Raw genomic sequence first — 23,870 nt, forward strand, 5'->3', positions numbered from 1 at the left:
AAACTCAAAATATTTAAAAAAAAATTACATACATCACACATGAAAAACATACTTTATTAGGAGATATTTAATATCCCATATACACTCAAGAGAAAGACAGGAAACAGAAAACCTAACAAGTTTGTTGCATATCAATTATGAGTTTAAGTTTCATATACTGATAATGTTATACAGTCCTGTAATTACAATCGTTCTCTTAAATAATTATTTATATAATCAATATAAAAAATAATTATTTTTGTTAATATAGCATTATATAATTAAATATACATATAAAAAAACTAATTTTATACTGAGAATACATTAAAATTAAATTTATTAATTATTAGTCATAAATTAGGAAAGTGGAAGTTACAGCTGTCAGGGGGAAATTAACATGACATGGTGGATTAAGTGTGGGGGACATGGTTATCAAGAGTGTAGCCTTGTTCTTAAATCGTGGTGGATATATTTTGAGGAGGAAGAGACATTGTGGAAGAAAATAGTTTGCAAGAGTTCTAATGGACCGTGAAAATACATTGTGGAGATGAAAAACGATCATAATGTACCTTGCTAATGGATTGAAAATCAAATTCCGAGGATGTGTGAGTGGGAGAAGTTAGTTTGCAAGAAAAGAAAACCCCAACGTTCTGTATATAAACTCCATTAAAATTAAATAATATATATACTGACAAATAATTTTGTACACTCTTATAAATTTTATCCATCTAAATATTGAATCATGTCCTATTATTTTAATAATCATAACATTCCAAACGATAAAGGAGAGAGTCAAAGAACAAGTATATATAGATCAAATAGAAATTAAAAAATACTGACCATTAAAACCAAAAGACTACAAGCTAAGTCCATTCCCTTATTAACTCTGATTCGGAACCTATATATATTCCCTTCCACACTATGATTGTGTGCAGTCGACTTCACGTGAAGTTGTCTAACGGCTTTCAATTATCAACAACAACAACAAAGTCTTGTCCCACTAAGTGGGGTCGGCTACATGAATCAAACGACGTCATTGTGCTCTGTCATGTATCATGTCTACAGAGAGACCGTTTACATGTAAATCTCGTTTGACCACCTCATGGATGGTCTTCTTAGGTCTTCCTCTGTCTTTCGCCATTTGTCCATCTTCCATCTCATCCACCCTCCTGACTGGATGTTCTATCGGTCTTCTTCTCACATGTCCAAACCACCTGAGACGCGATTCAACCATCTTTTCCACAATAGGTGCTACTCCAACTCTCTCCCTTATATCTTCATTCCTTATTTTATCCAATCGCGTATGACCACTCATCCATCTCAACATCTTCATCTCTGCCACACTCAGCTTATGTTCGTGCTCCCCTTTAGCCGCCCAACACTCCGTACCATACAACATAGCCGGTCTTATAGCGGTGCGATAGAATTTACCTTTAAGTTTTAAAGGCACTTTTTTGTCACATATAAAACCACATGCACTCCGCCATTTTGACCAACCTGCTTGGATCATATGATTTACATCATGTTCAATCTCTCCATTATCCTGTATGATGCACCCAAGATACTTAAAACTTTTAACTTTTCGTAGGGTGTTCTCTCCAATTTTCACCTCTATATTGGAGTTTTCCCTTCTCAGACTGAACTTACATTCCATATATTCCGTCTTGCTACGGCTTATGCGCAGACCATACACTTCTAGAGCTTCTCTCCATAACTCCAACTTCTTATTTAGGTCTTCCCTTGATTCTCCCATAAGGACGATATCATCGGCAAAAAGCATGCATCATGGCACAGGCTCTTGGATGTGCTCTGTGAGTACTTCTAAGACTAATGTGAAAAGGTATGGACTTAAGGATGATCCCTGGTGTAATCCTATACCAATAGGGAATTCCTCTGTCACACCACCTTGAGTCTTCACACTAGTTGTGGCCCCATCATACATGTCTTTAATTGCCCGAATATATGCGATCATTACTCTCCTCTTTTCTAAAACCTTCCATAAGACCTCCCTTGGTACCCTATCATACGCTTTTTCCAAATCAATAAACACCATGTGTAGATCCCTTTTATTACTACGATACCTCTCCATCATCCTTCTTAATAGGTATATCGCTTCAGTGGTAGATCTGCCTAGCATAAATCCAAATTGATTCTCTGTTACTTGTGTCTCTTTTCTCAACCTCCGTTCTATCACCCTTTCCCATAACTTCATAGTATGACTCATAAGCTTAATCCCTTTATAATTTCCGCAACTTTGTATATCCCCCTTATTCTTGTAGATAGGTACCAAGGTGATATTTCTCCAATCATCAGGCATCTTCTTTGACCTTAAAATCTCATTAAAAAGCTTGGTTAACCAGTTGATGCCTTTTCCTCCAAGACCCTTCCAAACCTCAATCGGGATATTATCAGGTCCTATTGCCCTGCCATTTTTCATCTGCTTTAGAGCCTCTTTTACCTCGAAGTCTCGAATCCTTCGATAGTAGTCAAAGTTTTGATCTTCTTCCCTTGTGCATAATCGACCAAGGCTCGGAAGAGTCTTCTGTCCCTCATTAAATAACTCATAGAAGTAGCTCTTCCACCTTTCATTAATCTTCTCCTTTTGAGCCAACACCTCTCCATCCTTATCCTTTATGCACTTAACCTGATCCAAATCTCTCGTTCTTCTTTCCCGACTCTTTGCAATTCTATATATACCTTTTTCTCCTTCTTTCGTGCCCAAAGACTGGTAGAGACCCTCATATGCTCTTGTTCTTGCTTCACTTACATCCACTTTTGTCTCTTTCTTAGCCGCCTTATATTTTTCCCAGTTATCTGCATTGCGGCATAAAGACCACTCTTTAAAGCATTCTCTTTTTATCTTTATCTTTTCTTGTATACTCGCATTCCACCACCAGGACTCCTTGTCTCTTGGTCCTATTCCTTTAGATTCACCAAAACTTTCTTTTGCTGTTCTTCTAATAACTTCTGCGATCTCCCTCCACATCTCTTCCGCGCTTCCATTCCCATCCCACTTTGCCTCTTCTCCTACCCGTCTTAGGAAGCTTCTTTGTTCCTCACCTTTCATCCGCCACCACCTCGTCCTTGGGTTCTTCGTATGATGTCTTTTCCTCAACTTTTGCTCAACGCGAAAATCCATGACGAGCACCCTATGTTGTGTTGTCAAACTCTCTCCCGGGATAATTTTACAGTTAATGCAAAATTTCCGGTCGACTCTCCTCAACAAGAAGAAGTCGATTTGAGAGCTTGTCATGCCACTCTTATAGGTTATAAGATGTTCGTCTCTCTTTTTAAAATATGTATTTGCGATGAGAAGATCAAAAGTTGAGGAAAAGTCCAAAATAGTTTTACCCTCGGCATTGATCACCCCGAAACCATGGCCTCCGTGAATACTCCCATATCCAGTCACTTCTCTCCCAACATGGCCATTTAAATCTCCTCCTAAGAAAATCTTATCTCCCAAAGGTATGCCTTGAACCAAACTCTCTAGATCCTCCCAAAACCTTATCTTGTGTTGTTCATCCGAACCCACTTGCGGTGCATAGGCGCTAATCACATGGAAAGCACCTCCCTCCACTACAAGTTTGATAGAGATGATCCGATCTCCCACCCTCTTGACATCAACTACGTCCTTCTTCCACTGCTTATCCACAATTATTCCAACTCCATTCCTATTCTTCACCTTTCCTGTATACCAAAGTTTGAAACCAGAAGAATCCAACTCCCTAGCCTTTGCACCAACCCATTTCGTTTCTTGTAGGCACATAATGTTAATCTTCCTCCTTGTCATGGTGTCCACCACCTCCATGGACTTTCCTGTTAGAGTGCCTATGTTCCATGTCCCAAATCTCAACATTTTGCCGCTTCGACCTTTACCTTTTCCTTTGTGAACTAGCTTATTTACCCTCGTCCGTTCACGAAAACGCGAGAACCCTTGCTCATTTAACACTACATCCGGGCACCGATGCAGCGGCTCTTGCTTTGACACCGTACTCGAGCCATACGGCGCGTTACTTCTGGGTAACGACCTAGCTTTAGCGCAATAATGTCTTTGATTCATGTCATGGGGGGTTCGGCTATATTTTTACGTTGGTTGCCGAAGACCTAACACAACCCTCCTCCTTTATCCGGGCTTGGGACCGGCTATGTACCGCAAGTGTAAAGTCGATTGCACTTGAGTTTACACCCATTATTTTAGGAGAAAAATTCAAACATCAGTATAAACAATATACTTTTACTTTATATTTCTAAATATTATTGACTAACTGCAAATTAAAAATAATAAATTTTATTGAGGGTCTCTCTCAAAAGATTGAACAGTTGTTATGTTTATTGAGAATGTAAAAGTTTTCTCTTCAAAATTTATTTATATTTATCCAATAATATTATGTTTATTGGCTATATAGTGCATAAGAGGCATTCTAAAGAAGGAAAAAAAAACATTCAATAAAAATATAGTAATTTTATGGTACTTCATCCCTTCAAGCTAAGCCTTCTTAATTAGCGAGATTATGAGAGTAGGAAATTCCAATATCTTTTCCTCCATCAATTCGGCAACTTTATTCTTAAACCTGAGAAACAATTCGTCCATCACATTTTCTCCAAATTGTGCCTTCAAAAGTGGTTCTAAAGCAGCTCTTTGTTGTTTGGTTATAAACTGTGCCCTCATATTTAGATCAAGTTTATTGTTGTCATCAACACCTTCGTTTATGTTTCCATCCCAACCCATTATCACAGATTCTAGCCTTTGAAGAGTGAAAGATCCTTCATCCTCAATTACTTCTTTAGCTTCCTCTATTGTTGGGTCATACAATGGTAAATTAAACGACTCCAATTTTGTCTCTTCGATCAAATTCTACAACAAATTAAATAATAAATACCATTATTACAATATCTTATTATGGTGCAAATTTGAATTCTAGATAAAGCATAACTCTATGCAAACCAAAATGCCATAAAAGATCCTACACATTCAATAAGCTAAGTAAATAAGACAGAAAAAATATGTACAACTTTTATTGGTGGTATATGCTATGGACATAATTGAGATGATGGAAACAAGGCAGAAAAAAGTAAGACATATATTATAATTATTCAATCTAAACTTTTTTTATGTTTTATTAAAGACTTGTTTAGATGACTGAATTTGATATGTATTCAAAAGTCTAGCTAGCATAGTCCAAATAAATCCTATTAACGAACTGTTTAATAAATTAAAAATGTAAATTGGGTTGAAAATTTAAATGGGTCTAAGATCTAATAAATTATAAATAAATTTTTTCTATATATTTATTTAATATATTTGATAGATGAGTAGTAAATAATAATGATCATTGCCAATGAGTTATAATTCAAATAACATAGTCTCTCCGTACATACCTAAGAAGTTGTGGGTTCGAATTTTTTACCTTTTTTTATTCAAATAATATTATTTAATTAATTTAAATATCTATTTTTAAAGGATACCTAGATACGCTGTTTATATATATAATATATGTAATTATATATTTATATGTACCTCTAAGAGCATGTCATTGAGTGTTACGCCAAATAGCCTCCAAGCAGTTCTCATGTCACGAGTTTCCTCCCTTCCAAATAGAGTCAGAACCATCCCACCTTCTGACACCAGCTCTTGTGAACGTAATTTCAGAAATAATTTAAAGTCGTTTTGGAATTGTTCAAGATATGCTTTGTGCATTCTTGGAGGACTTGTGCTTGTTAAATGTATATTTTCCTTATTAAACAACTTCTTTGGAACCTACATGTTGAAGAAAACAAACATGAGGAGAGTAAAATCATTGAATATATGGGTTTGATCATCACTTTAATTTGTGTGTGACGTGATTTTTCTTTTTTTAACCTGAGGAAAGCCAATGAAGAACAAGTAAAGTGTAAGGAACCGTTGGGAAATAGCCTCTTGTAGGTTTTTTTTTTTTTCAAAATTAGGAGTGAGACTCAAAGTCGCGATCTCTAGATAAATATGAAAAGATTATATTATTTGAGCTATAGCCTTTGTAGTTAAAAGTTTGTAATTAAATTTTTATATAGCATAAAAAAAATAATTACATGTTTACTTAGCTAGCTACTTGTTATCTTTCGAAACGAACAGCAATAATCTTAGAATATTTACTTTTATAACATTATAACAATTTATCCTAAATCAAATTCAAAAAATGTGTATATTTCAAGAATATTTCGTGACAAAAAAAAAGTTAACAAAATCTAATTAAAATTTTATATAAATATATGGACTTAATTATAAATTTGTAAACTTTTGTAATAAAATTTTAATAAAATTATAAAGACTGATAAAATAATTAAGCTAACTTAAAATTTAGCGATTTTCAATTTAGTATTATTTCTCAATTTACAGCAGAAACATAACATATATAACATTGAATATTTTAAGATAAATATTGAGGAGTAATCAATGTAAGTGTGCAACCAAATATAAATAAAAGAAATCAAATAGAATTTACAAAATTTTTGGAGAGATAAAAGTATGTTAGAAAAAAAAATATTTAAAGTGTTATATATATTTTTTTAGAGAAATTTTTGGGACTAATAATTTTTAATATTTTTAATTATTATTTAACTAGAACAAATAATAATTTTTAATATTTTTAATTATTATTTAACTAGAACAAATATTAATATATTTTTGACAAATAAATTTTACTAATTTATAGATGCAAATTTAAAAAAAATAAGTAAAAATTGTATTGATTTATATATACAAAATTATGATAAATATACGTGTAAATTATATATTTCTTATGTATAAAATTTTTGTAAATATATTGTTGGCCAAATACGAATAAAAAATAATATTTACTAGTTATATAATATTACTCTATTTTTATATATTATATAATATTTTGGTTGTAATTAACATGGATTAGGTCCCTTTGGTGCATATATGTGCTTACCTGAGAAAGCCAATGAAGACTAAAAGAGGAATGAACAAAGTGGGAGAAATTGTTAGGAAATAGCCTCTTGTAGAATGTCCCTGGAGTTGCATTGATAAAACATGGACCCAATTTGTGTCCCTTCTCTTCTTCTATGATTTCCGAGAATTGAGGGAGTGATTTAAAGATGCTATTGAAGTCATTCCCAAATAGATCATTCAAGAAGAATTGAAAAACCGGTGGTTTGAGATTCAAGTTAGAAGTAGTAGTATCAACAATGTCGATGACATTAGATACCATTTGAAGAGCATTTGGTCCCGAAGAACAGCCTAAGTCAGCCACCTTAAAACAATGAATAGGAATAATAGTATATAACCTCTTGATACTCTCTTCTACTATGCCTTTTGCCTCCCTCATCACCTTTTTCTGTTAAAATTATATTCATATATAAGAATGTTAATATCTATCATTGTCAATCATGAATCGACATAAGCAAATTTAATTTCAGAGAATAAAGAGAATATTATTATTATTATTATTAGTATGTTGTATACCTGAATGATAGAGTTATGAGCATAGCTATTATCTCCCATGCCATGGTTCATGTGGAGGACCACTTGCTGCCTATCCATTCCTTTTCCTAAGTCTTTGTCTTCTGTCATGATGTGGAACAATAATATGATCAAACCAAATATATATATAAAACTAATTAATCACGTGAAATTACTGAATAAGAAAAATAAAAATATTACTTATATACTAAAATCAATTACAAAAATTAATTATTAATATATATATAATTTAATTTATTTTTAATATATATTTATATTTTAATATATTTTATATTAATAACTAATTTTAATACACACGTAACATCATCGTAAAAAAAAAAAGAGAGAAAATGATCCTATATGTTATACCATATATACTTACGTGTTCTCTTAATTAAGCTGCTCATCACTTGTTCACTGCTTGTGTTATGAATTCGGATCTGATGAATGAAACAAGGCAACTAGCCTCTATATCCATTTTATAGATTGTTGCACTTTTTTTTTTTTTAAATATAGACTTTTCCATATATGATAATATGAAGCAAACTTTTCATTTTCTCTCTTGTGAGGACACCGAACATAACCTTGCAAAGTTAACACTACGTGTCAAGTTTGGACTGTAACGCGTGTGAATTGTGGGACAGCTCTTTCTTTCTTTCTTTTTGGTCCTACAAACACACTTGACAATTTGACATACACTAATTCAGTCATCACTGCTAGAATTCAAACCTCCACTGCTAGAATTCAAACTTTGAAATGGGATTCACACGTCACCTTACAAATTCTAAACCGCCCTTGTTATTATGGGGCTGGACACTCTAGTGTACAGATATGAATGGTATAAAGAGAATATAATTTTTTTTATAGTTATTTTTATTATTTTATTATTATTTAAAATGTAAATCCTACTTTTATTAATATCTCTTTCATTCTATTAAAAAAAAATCTCCAAACTTATATTTTTATCATATAATTCACACTCATAACATACTGACAAAAAAAAACCATTGTATGGACTCAAGACCTAAACCTCACCATTTAAGGTATGTATGAAAAGTTTAAAAAATTATTTTTTAAAATTTTTATTTATAAAAAATTATATTAATAATATTTGGTATATTTTTTTAAATATATTTTTAATTTTTTAAAAATTTATTTAAAATTTTTTAAAGAAATCAAAACTCAAAAATTTAACTTTTTTTTAAATTATTTTATTATTTTTATTTATTAAACAACTTTAAAATAAATATTTTTATAATTTTTTAAATATAAAATAATTTATTTATAAATTATTTTTAATATAAATCTTTATATTTTAAATTTTTTTTAATTAATTAAATTATTTATTCAAAGTGACCTTTAGTTTCACTCACCAGCTCACACTATTCTAACTCTTAACAACATGTTTAACACTAATTAATTCGAATCTCTTAAAAAATTAGCAAAATAGTAAAAAAATTAATTATTTTTAAATTAAAATAATAACACACATTTTATAAAAATTATAAAATTATTCATAATTAATTTTTTACTTTATTACTTTACCAATGTTTATTTTAAAAGATTTAAAGATCTCTATGGAGTTCCATTTCCTGTTAAAGAGACTCCAGATAGAGAGAAGACCAAAGCGAATCGAGTGAGCTCATTCGCTTTGATCTTCTCTGGAAGATCTATGATTTGGTAGCGGAGCGGAGAAGGGTGTAGAATTTATTAATCGCTCTTCTTCCAAACAAAAACACAAATATTGACGTGTCAAATCAAAAGTCGGAGAGTTAATATTTAAAATGATCCCTGAAATTTGAACTCCAATTCAATTTAACTTTTAAATTTTCAATTGACTCAAATTGTACCTTAAAATTTTAACGCGTACCTCAAGTTGGCTCTTCCGTTCATTTCCATCACCGGAAAGCTGACCTGGTACAATTAAACGACGTCGTTTTGCTATTTGTTCCAAAACGACGTCGTTTTACTCTCCCTCTTCTTCCTCCTCCTCAAGCAGCCATGACTTTTCTCCAACCCATTTTCAATCATCAAGTAATCATCATCACTTTCATCACACACACATAAGCAATTGGTTCATTCACAACAACCACATCCTCTTCTACTTCTTCCATTTCATTTCGAACTGATTCTTAATTATTATTATTATTGAAAAAGAATGAGGGATAGAATTTCAGTGTAACACTACAACCTCAACTCACCCTCTTCCTTCGTCAAGAGTCCCTTCCACATTCTCAAAACCATTGATGCCAGTGACCCCTCCCCATTAACCTCATCGCCCCCACCTCAGTCCCACTACCGTCATGAGTGCTGCTCTACTTTTCTTCACTTTTTCTGCATTGCATTCATAAATAGAAAATAAAAAAAGTTTTCATATAATTGAAGTGGCTTATTTAGAAGTTGATTATTCCGACAGTAGTAAAAGGATGTTGCAAGAACTTTTTGTTAGTTTGTTTGAATTTGGCATCATGGAGATTTGACCCCTTATAATGATGAAGGAATAGGGAATTAAGTTTTTGAAAAAACGACGTCGTTTTTCTTGTGCCACTGTCAGGTGTCAACTAAATTTATCACGTCATTTTTTCGGCGATAGAAATGGATAAAAGAACCAACTTGAGGCACACGTTAAAATTTTAGGGTATAATTTGAGTCAGCTTTGAAAATTAAATTAAATTAGGAGTCAAATTTCAAAGGTCATTTTGAGTATTAATTCGAAGTTGGAACAACGTCCCGTAAACCAAAAGTAGGGATGTCAATGGGGCAGGGCGGGGGGCGGGGGATGCCTCCCTGTTCTCCATCCCCGGCCCCAGATTTACTCCCTGTCCCTGTCCCTGTCCCCGTTCCTCGCCGTGGGAGAATATTGCTCTCCATTCCCATTCCTCACAGGCCCCATTTTCTGCGGGGACCCTATTCCCCATCTATCTGATAGTTCTAACTAATTATTAATTTTCATATGAATAGAGGTGTAAGTATTCATTCTATACAAAAATAACAAGATTTTATACAAAAAGTCTAAACAACAAGATAGTGACTTCTTTCGAAATGACCGCAATGGGGGGACGCAACAGCGAGCCAGAGGATAGAGAAGTGGATAAGGTGAGAAACGCAGCAACAGAGTGGAGAATAGACACGACGATAAAATTAGGAAAAGGAATACCGTAAATAAAAAGCACGACGTGGTGAGGATCATAGCACAGTGAGGTGTGACAATGCTGTGAGAAGGGAGAGCGGCGAGAGGGTGGCTGTAAAAAGATTGGATGAAGTATGGACAACATTAAAAATTTTTAAATTGAAGAATAGTTATGCAAATGAGGATTAGGAGTAGTTTTGAGTTTCTATATATATATATATATATATATGTGAAATGACTAAAAAATATATATAAGAAATAAATTATTAAAAACAATTCAGTAAATTTATGAATTTCAGAAATTAGCGAAAATAAAACGAGAGAATTGTCCTCTATCTCTATCTTCACAGAAAAAAATTTTCACAATTAAATTCTCATTCAAAACAGTCTCCACAAAAATTTCCACATTTCAAAAAATTTTGCCATCTCTAACAAAAAAATCTTTGTACATGCGTTACGCTAACATGTAAACACGTGGCATGAGATGATGCTTACTTTCATATATAACCAGCAAAAAAAGAACTTTCCCTGTTTGATATTCACATGAGGCGAGACCACTATTACTAGTTATGATATAGAGACGGATGCGACACAATACCTATCATACGAAATACGTTAACATCCAAATTTTAAAATTTTATAAAATATAAAGACATACAAATATATAAAATATAAAATATTTTTAGATAAATTATAATAATATTTTATTATTTTATTAATATTAAAATATAAATTAATTTTTTAATTATTTTTAATATTTTATTTTAGAAATATATATTAAAAAAATAAAATTAAATACACTAACATATAATATAATATTTAGCTGTAATTGAATATATTTAAATTTTTATTTTATTTTATTAAAATATAATTAGACACATCAGACATACACATCATACAAATATCAATAAATATTATGTCTAAAATATATTTGATACACAAAACACAACAACTCAACAGATCATATGTTCTTCATAAATCACTAGGTCGCTCGTAAAAAGTTATTCTATGGAGAATATTTCTTCTTTCTCAAATTTATTTAAAATTTAATGGATTTATAGAAAAGATAATATGAAGCAAACTTTCATTCTCCGCGCATTAATTTATTTGCAACCGCGGTCCATGTGCATTGTCTGTCTTGAGTCTTGACAGAGAAAAGTTTAAGGTAAGCCGAATTTAATTTTTATTAACATTTTAGTTATTGATCTAATTTTTTAATTTATAATTTTAAAATATTAATAATTAATTATTGATAAAAATTAATAAAAAAAGTTTAAAAATCAATAAATTAAAATTTATTATTTTTTTATTAATATTTTTAATTATTAATTCATTTTTTAATTTAATATTCTAATAACATATTTATAGCACACACTTTTAAATATTATTAGTTTTTATTAACTAAAAATAATAAATTTTAGCTTTGTAGCATTTTTCCTATTGGTATTCACATGTGGTGGAACCATTTTCTAGTCATGGAATAAAAAATCAGAAATATTTATTTTTTTTAATTTTAAAATTTAATGTATTTATACAAAAATTTAAATAAATTAATTTCTTAAATAAGCTTTATAAATAAAAAAGCCAATTAATTTGAAAAGGATGTAATCATTTCTTTCACCATCCTACATGTGACTTGATTCTATTTAGATGAAAAATCAGTGACCAAAAATATAAGTGATGATATGGATCTAGATCATTCAAGCTAAGAGAGATATTTAATGTAACATATGCACTCGAGGAAAAAAGGACATAGATATCATGACCACGAAGAAGAGACATATTGTAGAAGATAATAGTTAATTCATGATATGGCATAATAAGTCCCAATACACACGTGAAGATAATATAATACACAATACACTAAAGAAGATACATAGTAGTTATTAATTTTAATGTACTTATTTTGTTACACATTATTGAAGAAGAAGATAAATAAGAACAAATTAAACGAATACATTGTTTATGTTATTGCATTCCTTCAAACCTTCTTTATCAGTGATATTATGAGAGTAGGAAATTCCAATATTTTAACCCCCATTATTAATTGAACAATCTTATTCTTATATCTCACAAAAAGCTCGTCCATGATTTCTTCTCCAAATTTTGCCTTCAAAAGAGGTTCTAATGCAGCTCTAATGAATTTAGTTGTAAACTCTGCCTTCGTATTTAGATCAAGATTATTATTGTTGTCATCATCAACAGCTTCCTTTATGTTTGTACTCCAATCCAGTATGACAGATTCCAACCTTTGAAGGGTGAAAGATCCTTCATCCTCAATTACTTCTTTAGCTTCCTCTATTGTTGGGTTATACAATGGCAAATCAAAGGATTCTAATTTTATAGCTTCAATCAAATTCTACAACAAATTAAATAACATTGAAATATGTTACTATAGTGCAAATTTTGAATTCTAGATGTAACATAACTATACAAAGTTACAAACCAAACTGTTATAGTGAAAATCATTAAAATTTGTTTTTTTTTTGGAAATTTGTCTTTCTTTTTTAAAAAAGATAGTTACACTTTTAGAAAGTAAAAAGAACTTGAAAGAAAAATATATAATTTAATAAATTATTATCTTGTTCTATAACATAATTATAGTGCAAGACGTTAGTTTATTGGGAATTAATATCTTGATAGTAGAGAAATATTATCTTGTTAGCGTTTGTTTTGAGATATTGAGTGAGACAGAGATTAGGAGATTGAAACTTAGTATTATGTTTGTTGGTTTAGAGACTGATACTAAAATTTCTGTCTCTGTCTCTAAAATTTTAGTATTTCAATACTTCTAAAAAGTGGAGACACAGGGGATTGAAATTTTTAGAGGCATAAATTAAAACTTTAATAACATTTTATACTTAAATACCTTCATTTTAATTAATTAATTCCAATTTTAATCTTTTTACAAATTAAATTAGAATTTTATTCTTATTTTAATTTCTGTCTCCCACTTTGCACCAAACAGAATACTAAAATTTATTTTAATCTATATCTCTTAATCTCTGTTTCTTAATATCAATCTTTTAATCTGTCTCTCCACCAAAAGTTACTATTAATGTAATGTTTTTGTACTAGACATATGTGAATGGCAGACACTACAAAACATACATGTGCTCATACCACACATATTATACATACATACATTTATATTCTACTAATTATTTTTGAAAAAGTATAGTAACCAACTAACTTTAAATAATTATAATTAATAATTATTAATTTTATAATTTTTAAAAAATAAAATTTAAATAATTAAAAATTAATGACAATTAATTAATATAAAATACAATTCAAAAATACTTGTTTACTAGAGCCTTATTGATTACCTAGTTGGGATGGTATAATTTTTCATTTCTAAATTTAGAAAAACTTTAAACATAAATTATATAGAGTAAAATTAGTCATTTGAATAATATATAGAATAAATGTCTTTTTTATCATTTATTTAAAAAATAAAGCAGTTTTTTCATAATTTTAAAATATTTAATTAATTTTTAATTATTTAAGTAATTAATTATTTAAATGGTTTTTATTACTGGTCTAAACGATTCCTAACAACATATCAGTAGGTCATCATTTATAGAAATCCTTTAAATTAGTTACTTAGATAATTAAAAATTCATTAAAAAATTTTAAATTATAAAAAAATATATTTTTTTAAATAAATAGTTAGAAATCGAAAATCACATTTACTCGAATATATAATTTTAGACACACCCTAGGTTATATTTGTATTTTGTAATCTGTAATTTTACATGTACCTCCAAGACCATGTCATTGAGTGTTGTGCCAATTAGGCTCCAAGCAGTTCTGATATCGTGAGTTTTCTGACTTTTGTCCCTTCCAATTAGAGTGAGAACCATCCCACCTTTAGGCACTAGCTCTTGTGAACGTAATTTGAGAAATAGTTTAAAGTCCTTTTGGAATTGTTCAAGATATGCTTCATGCATTGCCGGCGGAGTTGTGCTTGTTAAGTGTACATTTTCTTCATTACCCAACTCCTTTGGAGCCTATTATTCAAATTAAAACATACATTATGAGAGTAAAATTATATATAGTATGCGATTTTTTCCGGATAAAATTTTACAGGCATACTCTATTTGTTTCTATATTTTATAAAAGTATTAATTAAATTTTTATCTTTTAAAAATTAAATTTGTAATTAAATTTGTGTATTAGATAAAAAATTTAATGAGATATTTATCGGTTGTTATCTTTCAAAACAAACATAATAATTAAAAACAGTATTAATGCATTCTAACAATTAACAATCAAATTAGTTATTATATATTTTTATATAAATTTAATTTTTTAATTTGTCTATTATATTTAAATATATATTTTAAATAAATAACTAATTTAATGACTGATTTTTTATGTTTATGTAACATGATTGTTATGAAATAAATTCATAAAAATATAAAATATGGGAATCAAATAATTTCTTTAATTTTTTATTCATTTCAAACAAATGAATAAATTTGCAAATCACTTCTAAAAGATTATAAAAATATACTAAGTGCTAGCGTTTTTAGTGTGTATATAATATTTTTGTATATTTTTTATTATATAATATTTGGGAGCCACTCAGATAAAGACATTTAAAACGTCTTTTTTTTAAAGATGTTTTTTAGTAATTAAAATTTAACACATATAATCGTTTAAACCATGTTATTTTTATCAAAATTAGGCCAAACAAATTAATTTAACCAAAAAAATGATGAATCAAAATTTGAATGGTGTAAATTATATTATTTTTTTATAGAAAATGACTACAATACTCTTATTATAGAAAATAATTAAAATATTCCTATTATGTATTAATTTTGAAAACTTTAAATCCTAATTCTATGACGACAAAAAAAATGACTAGAATTTAGAATTCTCAAAATAATATATATATATATATAGGAGTATTTTAGTCATTTTTTATAATAAGAATATTGTAGTTATTTTTTATAAAAAATAATATTAATTTAGATCAAATTAAAATTTAATTCACTATTTTTTCGGTTAAATTAATTTGTCATGCTTATTTTAATAAAATTAACATGATTTAATTGATTATACGTGTTAAATTTTAATTACTAAATCACATCTTTAAAAAAAATATTTTAAACGTTTTTATCTGAGTGGTTCCATAATACTTTGGTTAGAATGAATGTTAATTAGATCCGCATATGTGATTTTTTTACTAACGTGCCACCGTCTTCAAAATTTATTATTAAAATGTCATTGTTTTGGAACTAATTGTTTAAATATTATCTTTTTTCTAAGGTGACAACTAATTTATTTTTTTATTTTTAATTATAATTAATTATCAATATAAGAAGAGTGAGATTTGAGTAATTAATTTAAAAAAGACTGGTATTTTAGTATTAAATTTGGAAAAAGACAATACATTCCTAAAAAGGCCTCAGGGTGTATTTGTTATTTACCTGAGAAAGCCAATGAAGACTAAAAGAGGAATGAACAAAGTGCAAGAAATTGTTGGGAAATAAGCTCTTGTAGAATGTCCCTGGAGTTGCATTAATAAAACATGCACCACATTTGTGTCCCTTCTTTTCTTCTATGATTTCCGAGAATTGAGGGAGTGATTTAAAGATGCTGTTGAAATCATTCCCAAATAGATCATTCAAGAAGAACTGAAAAATTGGTGGTTTGAGATTCAAGTTACAAGTAGTAGTATCAACAATGTCGATGACATTAGATACCAATTGGAGAGCATTTGGTCCTGAAGAACAACCTAAATCAGCCACCTTAAAGCAGTGAATAGGAATAATAGTATATAACCTCATCATACTCTCTTCTACTATGCCTTTTGCCTCCCTCATCACCTTTTTCTGTCAAAATTATTATATTCTTATATTAGTGTCATATATAAGAACAACTTGAGAACGTTAATATCTCTATCATTGTCAATCATGAATGGGCATAAGCAAATTTAATTTCGGAGAATAAAGAGAATATTATGATGATGTTGTGTACCTGCTGAACGATAGAGTTATGAGCATAGCTATTATCTCCCATGCCATGGTTCATGTGGAGGACTACTTGCTGTCTATCCATTCCTCTTCTTTGATATTATGGTATGGAATAATATTAAAGATCAAATAATATATATATACATATATATATATATATATATATATATATATATATATATATATATATATATATATATATATATATATAGTGGGGTGTACATGGTCGGTTCGCTTCAAAGATTTGGTCTGAATTCGAATATTTTAGAGATTAATTTGGTGTAATTTTATCGGGTTTAGAGTCGGGTAAAAGTCTCAAAAAATAGACTCGGTCATTATTTAAAGTCGGATTTGAGGCAAGATAAATCCGGTTTTACTCGACCCATGTGCACTCTAAAAGAACTAATAAAGTATATATGTTTTAAATTAATTCTAATATTATGTTATATTAATTATAAATTTTTTATTTTATTTTTAGTCACATTTGTTGAATTAGAAAATAGATCAAAGAAGTATCAAATTAGAATTTATGGACAAATTTAAGTTTAAATATAGATATTAATTTTTTGGAAATATTTTTTTTAAATAATCTTTTTTATAAATTATTGTTAAAATTTTAAAATTTTAATTTTTACTTAGTTTAAATCCGATATAATTTTAATAAAAAAAATTAGATTTTATCATATATAAGGTTGAGTTATAATCTAAAGAATAAATCGGTATATATTTAAGATTAAGACTGAATTAAGACACATGAGATTTTAATATTTTATGTCACCCATCTACACCCTGTATATATAAAAGTTAAAAGGAGAACATAACAGGGAATCAAAATAAAAGCCACGCGGCGGAAATGACGACATTTTAGTTATTTAATTTTTTTTGGCATTGACCACATTTTAATTATTTGAAGGTGTTTGCTACGGTACGATGATAAATTCATACGTACCGATATAATAAAAACGTGGAAAAATAACAAAATGCCAAGTAGATTATATTATCTTCGTCAGCAGTTATTTTTTTAAATAAATATATATATCATATCAATATTTTTACCAAAATATCCTTATAATTTAATAAAAATAAAAAATTTTATAAAAAATTTAAATATTTTTTTATATTAAATAAAAATTATCTATTTAAATTAATTAAATTTTAAATTTAACTAACTTTAAATTTAAAACAACATCTAGTTCATTATTCATGTACAAATAATCATGCTTATACTCTTCTATAAACCCTAATTTCATATGTTTATTCATTAAAAAAAAAAACACATCTAAAGAACAAAAAATATTCAGAAGAATCATTCTAGTGTTCTTCATCTTTTCTGGATTTTCTTACATCTCTCTCAATTGTCAGACTGAAACTCTCTCTTCTTTCTAAATTGGTTTCGCTGTCGCCGACTCGGCGTCACAGGTGCGGGCAACCAGTTTTCCTTCTTGTTTCTGGGTCAGTGGATCAAGGATCTGAAAGTCGAGCTTGCTTTGCTCTGTGTTGCCAAGATGTCTTTGTTTACTTTGATGGGTTGCTTTCTTTCTGAATTGATTTTGGTGGTTCATGGATTCTGACCTATTTCTTGTTCTGTGAAAAGGGATTTTTGTTTTTGGGTCGGTTGAGTGTGCGTGTGGTGTTTTGCTCTGTTTAATCTTTGTCTGAAGGTGAATCTTGGGTGCTGCTATTCTTCGATTCCTTCTATGTACTCTTTTTCTCTTTATGTTATTTGGTGTAATACTTTCGATGACTCTTTGGGTTGTTTTGTTGTTTCTAAAATTTTAGTTTTTATTGAAATTTACATGCCAATGAGAGTAATGACACATCAGATTTTAAAAACTAGCAATGACATATCAGAGTTCAAATGTACAGTGTTTTTGGTTAAAAAGTGATTTTAAAACTGAATTTTTGGTTTAAAATAGGGCTTGTTTGGGTGTAACAGAAAATGGAGAAGCAGGGCACTTTCTCATACTCATCAGCATGAAGATGGGTTTGAGGTTGTTGTTGTTGGTCAAAGCTGATGTAAGAATCCATTAATGCTGGAAGAGATGAAGAGCTTGTGTCATCATAGCAGCTTCTCATGCTATTAGGTTTGCCACCAACTTCTCTGTTCTTGTAGAACACCCTACACAACACCTAATCTTCCTGTATGGACAGAAAAAAGAGTTAATTAGATGCTATCATAGTTAATTTGAACCTATGACTATGCTTCAGAAAATGGCCAAGGTTTGTGAAGCTTCAATTTTTACCATCATTCAATTGCTTCTTTTTCTGTTCTTTTTTACTGTATCATTGAACTTCAAAGTGTTTGGACTAGTTGATGGAGTACTCCCACTTGCTTGATAAAACAGATGAGTGTGAGGATCCATACATGCGGCTTGTGTATGCATGTGAGTGTTTCTCTCCTTTTAATCCTTCTATACAATAATTTTATTTTATTTGGAGATAATAGAGGAATAGTTAAAGATTTAGGCGAATGAAATCAAGAACCTCTATGTAGCATTTTACTAGTGTTGACATGTGATCAATCAACAATGTAAATCATTTGAGCTTAAACATTTTATTGATATGACTTATGCATGTGTTTTGATCTGTGATGTTGATTTTGATTATTGACTTTACATATGTCTGATGGGGATCCATATTACTTCAAAGGCAGACTTTATTAGGAGTCCAGAAGTAGGTGCTTTTTATTTATCTGGTTTCATTTTATAAACCAGATAGGGGCTTTATGTATTTCATGGTAATATTCGGTTTTTGCAGATAATCTCAGAAAGGAAGGTAAGGCCGTTAGAGTCGGTTCATTCGTTTCATGGGGACTTTTCAACGAGCAATCGGAAGCATACAAGGAGAGTGTTCTCCCTGCTGCTATTTCAGCTGGTGTTTAGCATTGAGCATCGATCACATTTGGGTGGGAGAGAATCATTGGAAGCAATAGGCATTGATCGATTCGGAGCTAGCGCTCCAGCAGAAAAAATATACAAAGAGTTTGGCATCACAAAAGAAGCTGTTATTGCTGCAGCAAAATCACTTATCTAAGATGTATTAGTTTCTTTATTTTTGTTTCTGCCTTGGTTTGAGTTGATGATTACATTTAGAGGGAAATTTGCATGAGGCATGTTTAAAGGGCATTCCTTCACTTGAATAAGGAATAGGTTAGGTTACAGTTGTTTGTGATTCTCATTTGAGTTTCTTAGATCAAAGTAGGAGATGAAAGTTTTATGAACTTGTAAGAACACTTTGAACAGTTGAGTTATGCATTTGCCACACGGTCAAAATCAAATATTCTCATTGAATAACATTCATGGTGGTTCATCTTGTTCTCTAATTTGGTATTTCAACGCATAATATCTACACCGCTCTATAGTAAGTAAGGTAGTGTTTGGTGGAGAGACAGAGACTGAAAGACTGAAACTGAGAGAATGAGACTGAAATAAATCTCAATATTTTATTTGGTGCAAAGTGGGAGACAGAAATTGAAACAAGAATGAAGCTCTAATTTAATTTGTACAAATGTTAAAATTGGAATTAATTAATTGAAATGAAGGTATTTTAGGTATAAAATATTATTAAAATTTCAGTCTCCGTCTTTAAAAATTTCAGTCTCCTGTATCCCCACTTTTTGAAGGTACTGAAATACTGAAATTTTGGGGACAGAGACAGAAATTTTAGTATCAGTCTCTAAACCAACAAACATGATACTGAGTCTCAGTCTTCCAGTCTCTATCCCAATACCTTAAAACAAACGCTACCTAAAGGAACATAACTTACAGAAATACCATCCTATACTTGTAGGGAAAAAAAAAGATACCACCTAGTTGGTTTTCAAAAGCATAACCAGCTTAACAAAGAAAAAGATCTTTCCACCCCCAACATCAAAATAGCCCAAACAACCTCCAAGATTTTGTAATCACTTAGAATTCCAAAAAGTTGGAGATTTTAGTTCATTTACCTAGTCAAAACTAGTTCATAGCTCCATGAAAATTAATCTCTTATTCCTCTTGTCTAGTACTTTTTAGCATATAATATCAGTATTTAAAACAAATTATGAAGACTATGAAAATTTCTTTTGCAGTCTCAATTCATATGTACTGTTGTTTGGTGGTGTCTGGTGTGTAAAATATAAAATTATGATTTTTGTTTACAGAAAGAAAAATGGAGTATTTTGCTTGCTGACTTTAATTCCAAAATTATGGCTTGGAAAATATTACAAGAGTGTTACTTACCTCTATGATCAACATTGACAATGAAAACAAATTAATGTATACATCAAACAAATCTGCATGATTCATAACGTATTATCAACTATATTTGATACGGTATCTTTACATCCATAACAGATGTCAGACCTTAAGATGGATTTTTAGCAACTTCTTCGGTGTAGCCACTTGCAACAATCTTTTTTATTGCACTCTTAAAAATGGTGTCCAAATTGCTCAAGAGAAGTTCTTCCAATTGCACTTCTGTGAGATTACTCCAGCATCACTCAATTCATCCACCTCATGCTCCTCCTTGGGTTGGCTAATCCCAACTTCTGAAGAAACCACAGGACTAGATAATCCAAGTTCAAGCTTCAACGCATTAGAATGATCTTAATTAACACTGCACGGGTCAAAAACGGAGGATTCCTCATGACCTGCTGTTGTTTCGAATTTTTCGGCAGAGAATTCATAACTAAGGCAAAAATTAAGATTGACATGAAAAATTCAGAGTAGTAAATTACTAAGTTCACAATATATTATAATGCTTTGCATCAATTCATAGTTAGAAGTTAAAACAAACAAGAGGAGTATAATGCATTGCATGTATTCAATAACAGAAAAAATTACTACCTGCAACCTGTGAGATGTGATGTGTAACTTCCTGAAACATTAAGATAGATAAAAAAAACATAAATAGATATGTATATTATTAATAGTAAATTAATAAAAAGGCACTTCTCAGAAACATTGATTCATCAATCTCAGAGTTAAATTAAGCATCCCCAGTTGAAAAAGGTCGAAAATTTGAAGTACCCGGATAAATTGGATCGCGAAGCAATACTTGAGATTCAAGCAGTGATAAGAAAAATGACAAAAGAAATTGAAGAAAAAGTCTATGATTCAAGATCTTATACCATAAAAAAATGGAGATAGAAAAGTTATCTTACCATTATTCTTGTTTGTTAATCTCCACCACGATCACACCTCACACCATCTCATTTAATTAAATTTCCAATTAAACTTAAAAAAAAGTTATCTTACCAGATCATATGTACCAATTAGAAAATGAACAGCGCCTTAAATCCAAGGTCGCGCAAGCAATTACATTAAAAACATGAACAACCAAGCCTTAATAATTATCCACTTAAGAGAATAATTTGCCTCATAAATAACTATAATCATAAAACACTCATTCATAGTTGATACACTGAAATAGAACTGAATCTCATTACTTAATTGACTAAGCTTGATCACAAGGAAAAGAAATATTACAAATCAAATCCCATAATAATCCAAAGCAACCATATAATGCAGAGAGGAGAGGGACAGAGAACGGCTAGTGGCTGCTGGAGCGTGCTGCTATGCGTGAAGACCGACGGAGAGGAGGCGCGGCTACGAGAAAGAGAGAGGGTGACGATAAAATACGGTTGTCTGGTAGGGGGATTAGGGGAAGGTTACTCTTTAGATATGTTTTTTTTTTTGGTATGAATGGGAAAGGAGAAATTAAATTAGGGTTCATTAGAAATAAAGTAAATTTGTAGTGTATATGAATAATGAAATGTATTTTGGTTTTGATTTTTAAATTGATTCAGATATAAAATTATAAAGTAAAGTTAATTGAATTTTGATTAAATTTAAAAGATTAGGGTGATTTTTGTCTAATAGAAAAAGAAAAGGATATTTAAGTCTTTTCATTAAAATTAAATAAAATTTATTTTTTATTTTTATTAAAGTATAAGGGTGATTTAGTAAAAGCATTGATATAATTTGTATTTAAAAAAAGAAAAATTAATTATTGATGTGGAAAATATAGTCCACATGTCTTGTTCTAATTTGTCCATATTTTATTATATCGGTACATATAAATTTATTATCGTACTGTAGCAAACACCTTATTTGAAAGAGCCACCAAAATATCGCCACTCAAATAAAGACGATAGAACATCTTTTTCTAAAGGTTTTGAATGGCTACACCTTAAAAGTGTGACCTAACAATAAAAACATAATCTATAAATGAAAATGAAACAATAAATAAATTAGAAAGAACAAGAGAGAAAATATCCAAATTATCTAAATTAATAAATAAAAAAATTAGTGGTTAATATAACAAAAACTCTAAAAAATTGCAAAAATTGAAAGTTTTAATAATTTATCTAATTTAAGGTGATTTCAAATTCCTACATAAAAAAATAAGTAATAAAAATAAATAAATAATTAAACTAAAAATTGGTTTAATCTCAGTTAAAAAAAATATAATTTTAATATAATTAAAAAAAATTATTTTCAATTTAATTGAATACGAGAACGAAAATATTAAAAGTAATAATCATTTTACAAAAACAACACTTTTAAATTATATTAATATCACATGTCAAAATCCAATGCATCATAACTTTATCCAAGAGACTAAATCTTTATGTAAAGGTATCTTTAGCCTTTACGTGAGTTTATATCCACTGTAGTATATTATTTAATATAACAGTTTGACTCCAATAAGAACCAGCTGAGATTTATTTATTTGGACTAGGATACCGTTATTTAAAATGGTTAGCTTGCTTTGTAAGTAATCTAACTCTATTTATTTCATCTTCTTGTATAATACATGAAAGGTTATTACCTCCCACATGCCAACACTCAACTTTATTTTGGTTAACGTATTATTTCCTTGCATTGTTTTATACAGATTAAAATTAACGAATTATTATAATATAATGGTATTTGTTCCTTCAAGCATTCTTTCTTTATGAATGAAAAACTTGTCCATGTGACTTATTCTCTAAATTGTGCCTTCAAAAGAGGTTTTATAGCAGTTCTAGTGTATTTAGCTATGAACTCTGCCCTCATAGTTGCATCAAATTTATTGTTGTCATCGTCAACATCTTCAGTTATGTTGGCATCCTAACTCAATATGACAGCTCCCAATCTTTGAAGAGTGAAAGATCCTTCTTCCTCAATAATAAATTAACAATTTCTTATAAATTAAAAAGTTAATGTCATTCAAACCTTATCCTGAAAATCCAAACAACCTATTCACACATTTATTATCTTAAACCTTATCCTGATTGAATGTCCATCACGTATCCTAATATATCCTTATCTAACCTAATTATTGGTATTCT

General features: G+C 29.7%; 3 protein-coding genes and 1 long non-coding RNA gene across 6 annotated transcripts; 1 reads left to right on the plus strand and 3 right to left on the minus strand.

The window, feature by feature from the left end:
* Nucleotides 1-4,251: 4,251 nt before the first annotated feature.
* LOC112789177 (probable jasmonic acid carboxyl methyltransferase 1) lies at nucleotides 4,252-7,961 on the minus strand. Its single transcript, XM_025830958.2, has 5 exons — nucleotides 7,821-7,961; nucleotides 7,442-7,542; nucleotides 6,909-7,313; nucleotides 5,498-5,737; nucleotides 4,252-4,834 (listed from the first exon to the last, which is right to left on the minus strand). The coding sequence occupies exons 1-5, from the start codon at nucleotides 7,843-7,845 to the stop codon at nucleotides 4,466-4,468; spliced, it is 1,140 nt and encodes a 379-aa protein (XP_025686743.1). The 5' UTR covers nucleotides 7,846-7,961; the 3' UTR covers nucleotides 4,252-4,465.
* A 2,289-nt stretch (nucleotides 7,962-10,250) lies between these two features.
* Nucleotides 10,251-16,640, minus strand: LOC112772178 (probable methyltransferase TCM_000168). Its single transcript, XM_072230767.1, has 5 exons — nucleotides 16,560-16,640; nucleotides 16,010-16,330; nucleotides 14,333-14,581; nucleotides 12,556-12,927; nucleotides 10,251-10,373 (listed from the first exon to the last, which is right to left on the minus strand). Exons 1-5 carry the CDS (start codon nucleotides 16,638-16,640, stop codon nucleotides 10,251-10,253), a joined length of 1,146 nt encoding a protein of 381 aa, XP_072086868.1.
* Nucleotides 16,641-17,790: 1,150 nt separating this feature from the next.
* On the plus strand, nucleotides 17,791-19,877 carry LOC112789178 (uncharacterized). 3 transcript variants are annotated; one of them, XM_072232285.1, is made up of 4 exons: nucleotides 17,791-18,775; nucleotides 18,867-18,939; nucleotides 19,209-19,228; nucleotides 19,313-19,877. In XM_072232285.1, exons 1-4 carry the CDS (start codon nucleotides 18,749-18,751, stop codon nucleotides 19,586-19,588), a joined length of 396 nt encoding a protein of 131 aa, XP_072088386.1. In that variant the 5' UTR covers nucleotides 17,791-18,748; the 3' UTR covers nucleotides 19,589-19,877. The 3 variants fall into 3 exon arrangements, 2 of the variants coding, with proteins under 2 accessions (XP_072088386.1, XP_072088387.1); XR_003815969.2 differs by lacking the exon at nucleotides 19,209-19,228 and having other exon boundaries at nucleotides 17,823-18,216; nucleotides 18,492-18,775; XM_072232286.1 differs by having other exon boundaries at nucleotides 17,872-18,775; nucleotides 18,901-18,939; nucleotides 19,205-19,228.
* An 806-nt stretch (nucleotides 19,878-20,683) lies between these two features.
* On the minus strand, nucleotides 20,684-22,271 carry LOC112789180 (uncharacterized). Its single transcript, XR_011879474.1, has 3 exons — nucleotides 21,699-22,271; nucleotides 21,382-21,412; nucleotides 20,684-21,223 (listed from the first exon to the last, which is right to left on the minus strand). It is a non-coding gene; the product is annotated as an uncharacterized lncRNA (long non-coding RNA).
* Nucleotides 22,272-23,870: the final 1,599 nt, after the last annotated feature.

Source organism: Arachis hypogaea, chromosome 3 (genome assembly GCF_003086295.3).
Source record: "Arachis hypogaea cultivar Tifrunner chromosome 3, arahy.Tifrunner.gnm2.J5K5, whole genome shotgun sequence".
In the NCBI taxonomy this organism is placed as follows: Eukaryota; Viridiplantae; Streptophyta; class Magnoliopsida; order Fabales; family Fabaceae; genus Arachis; species Arachis hypogaea.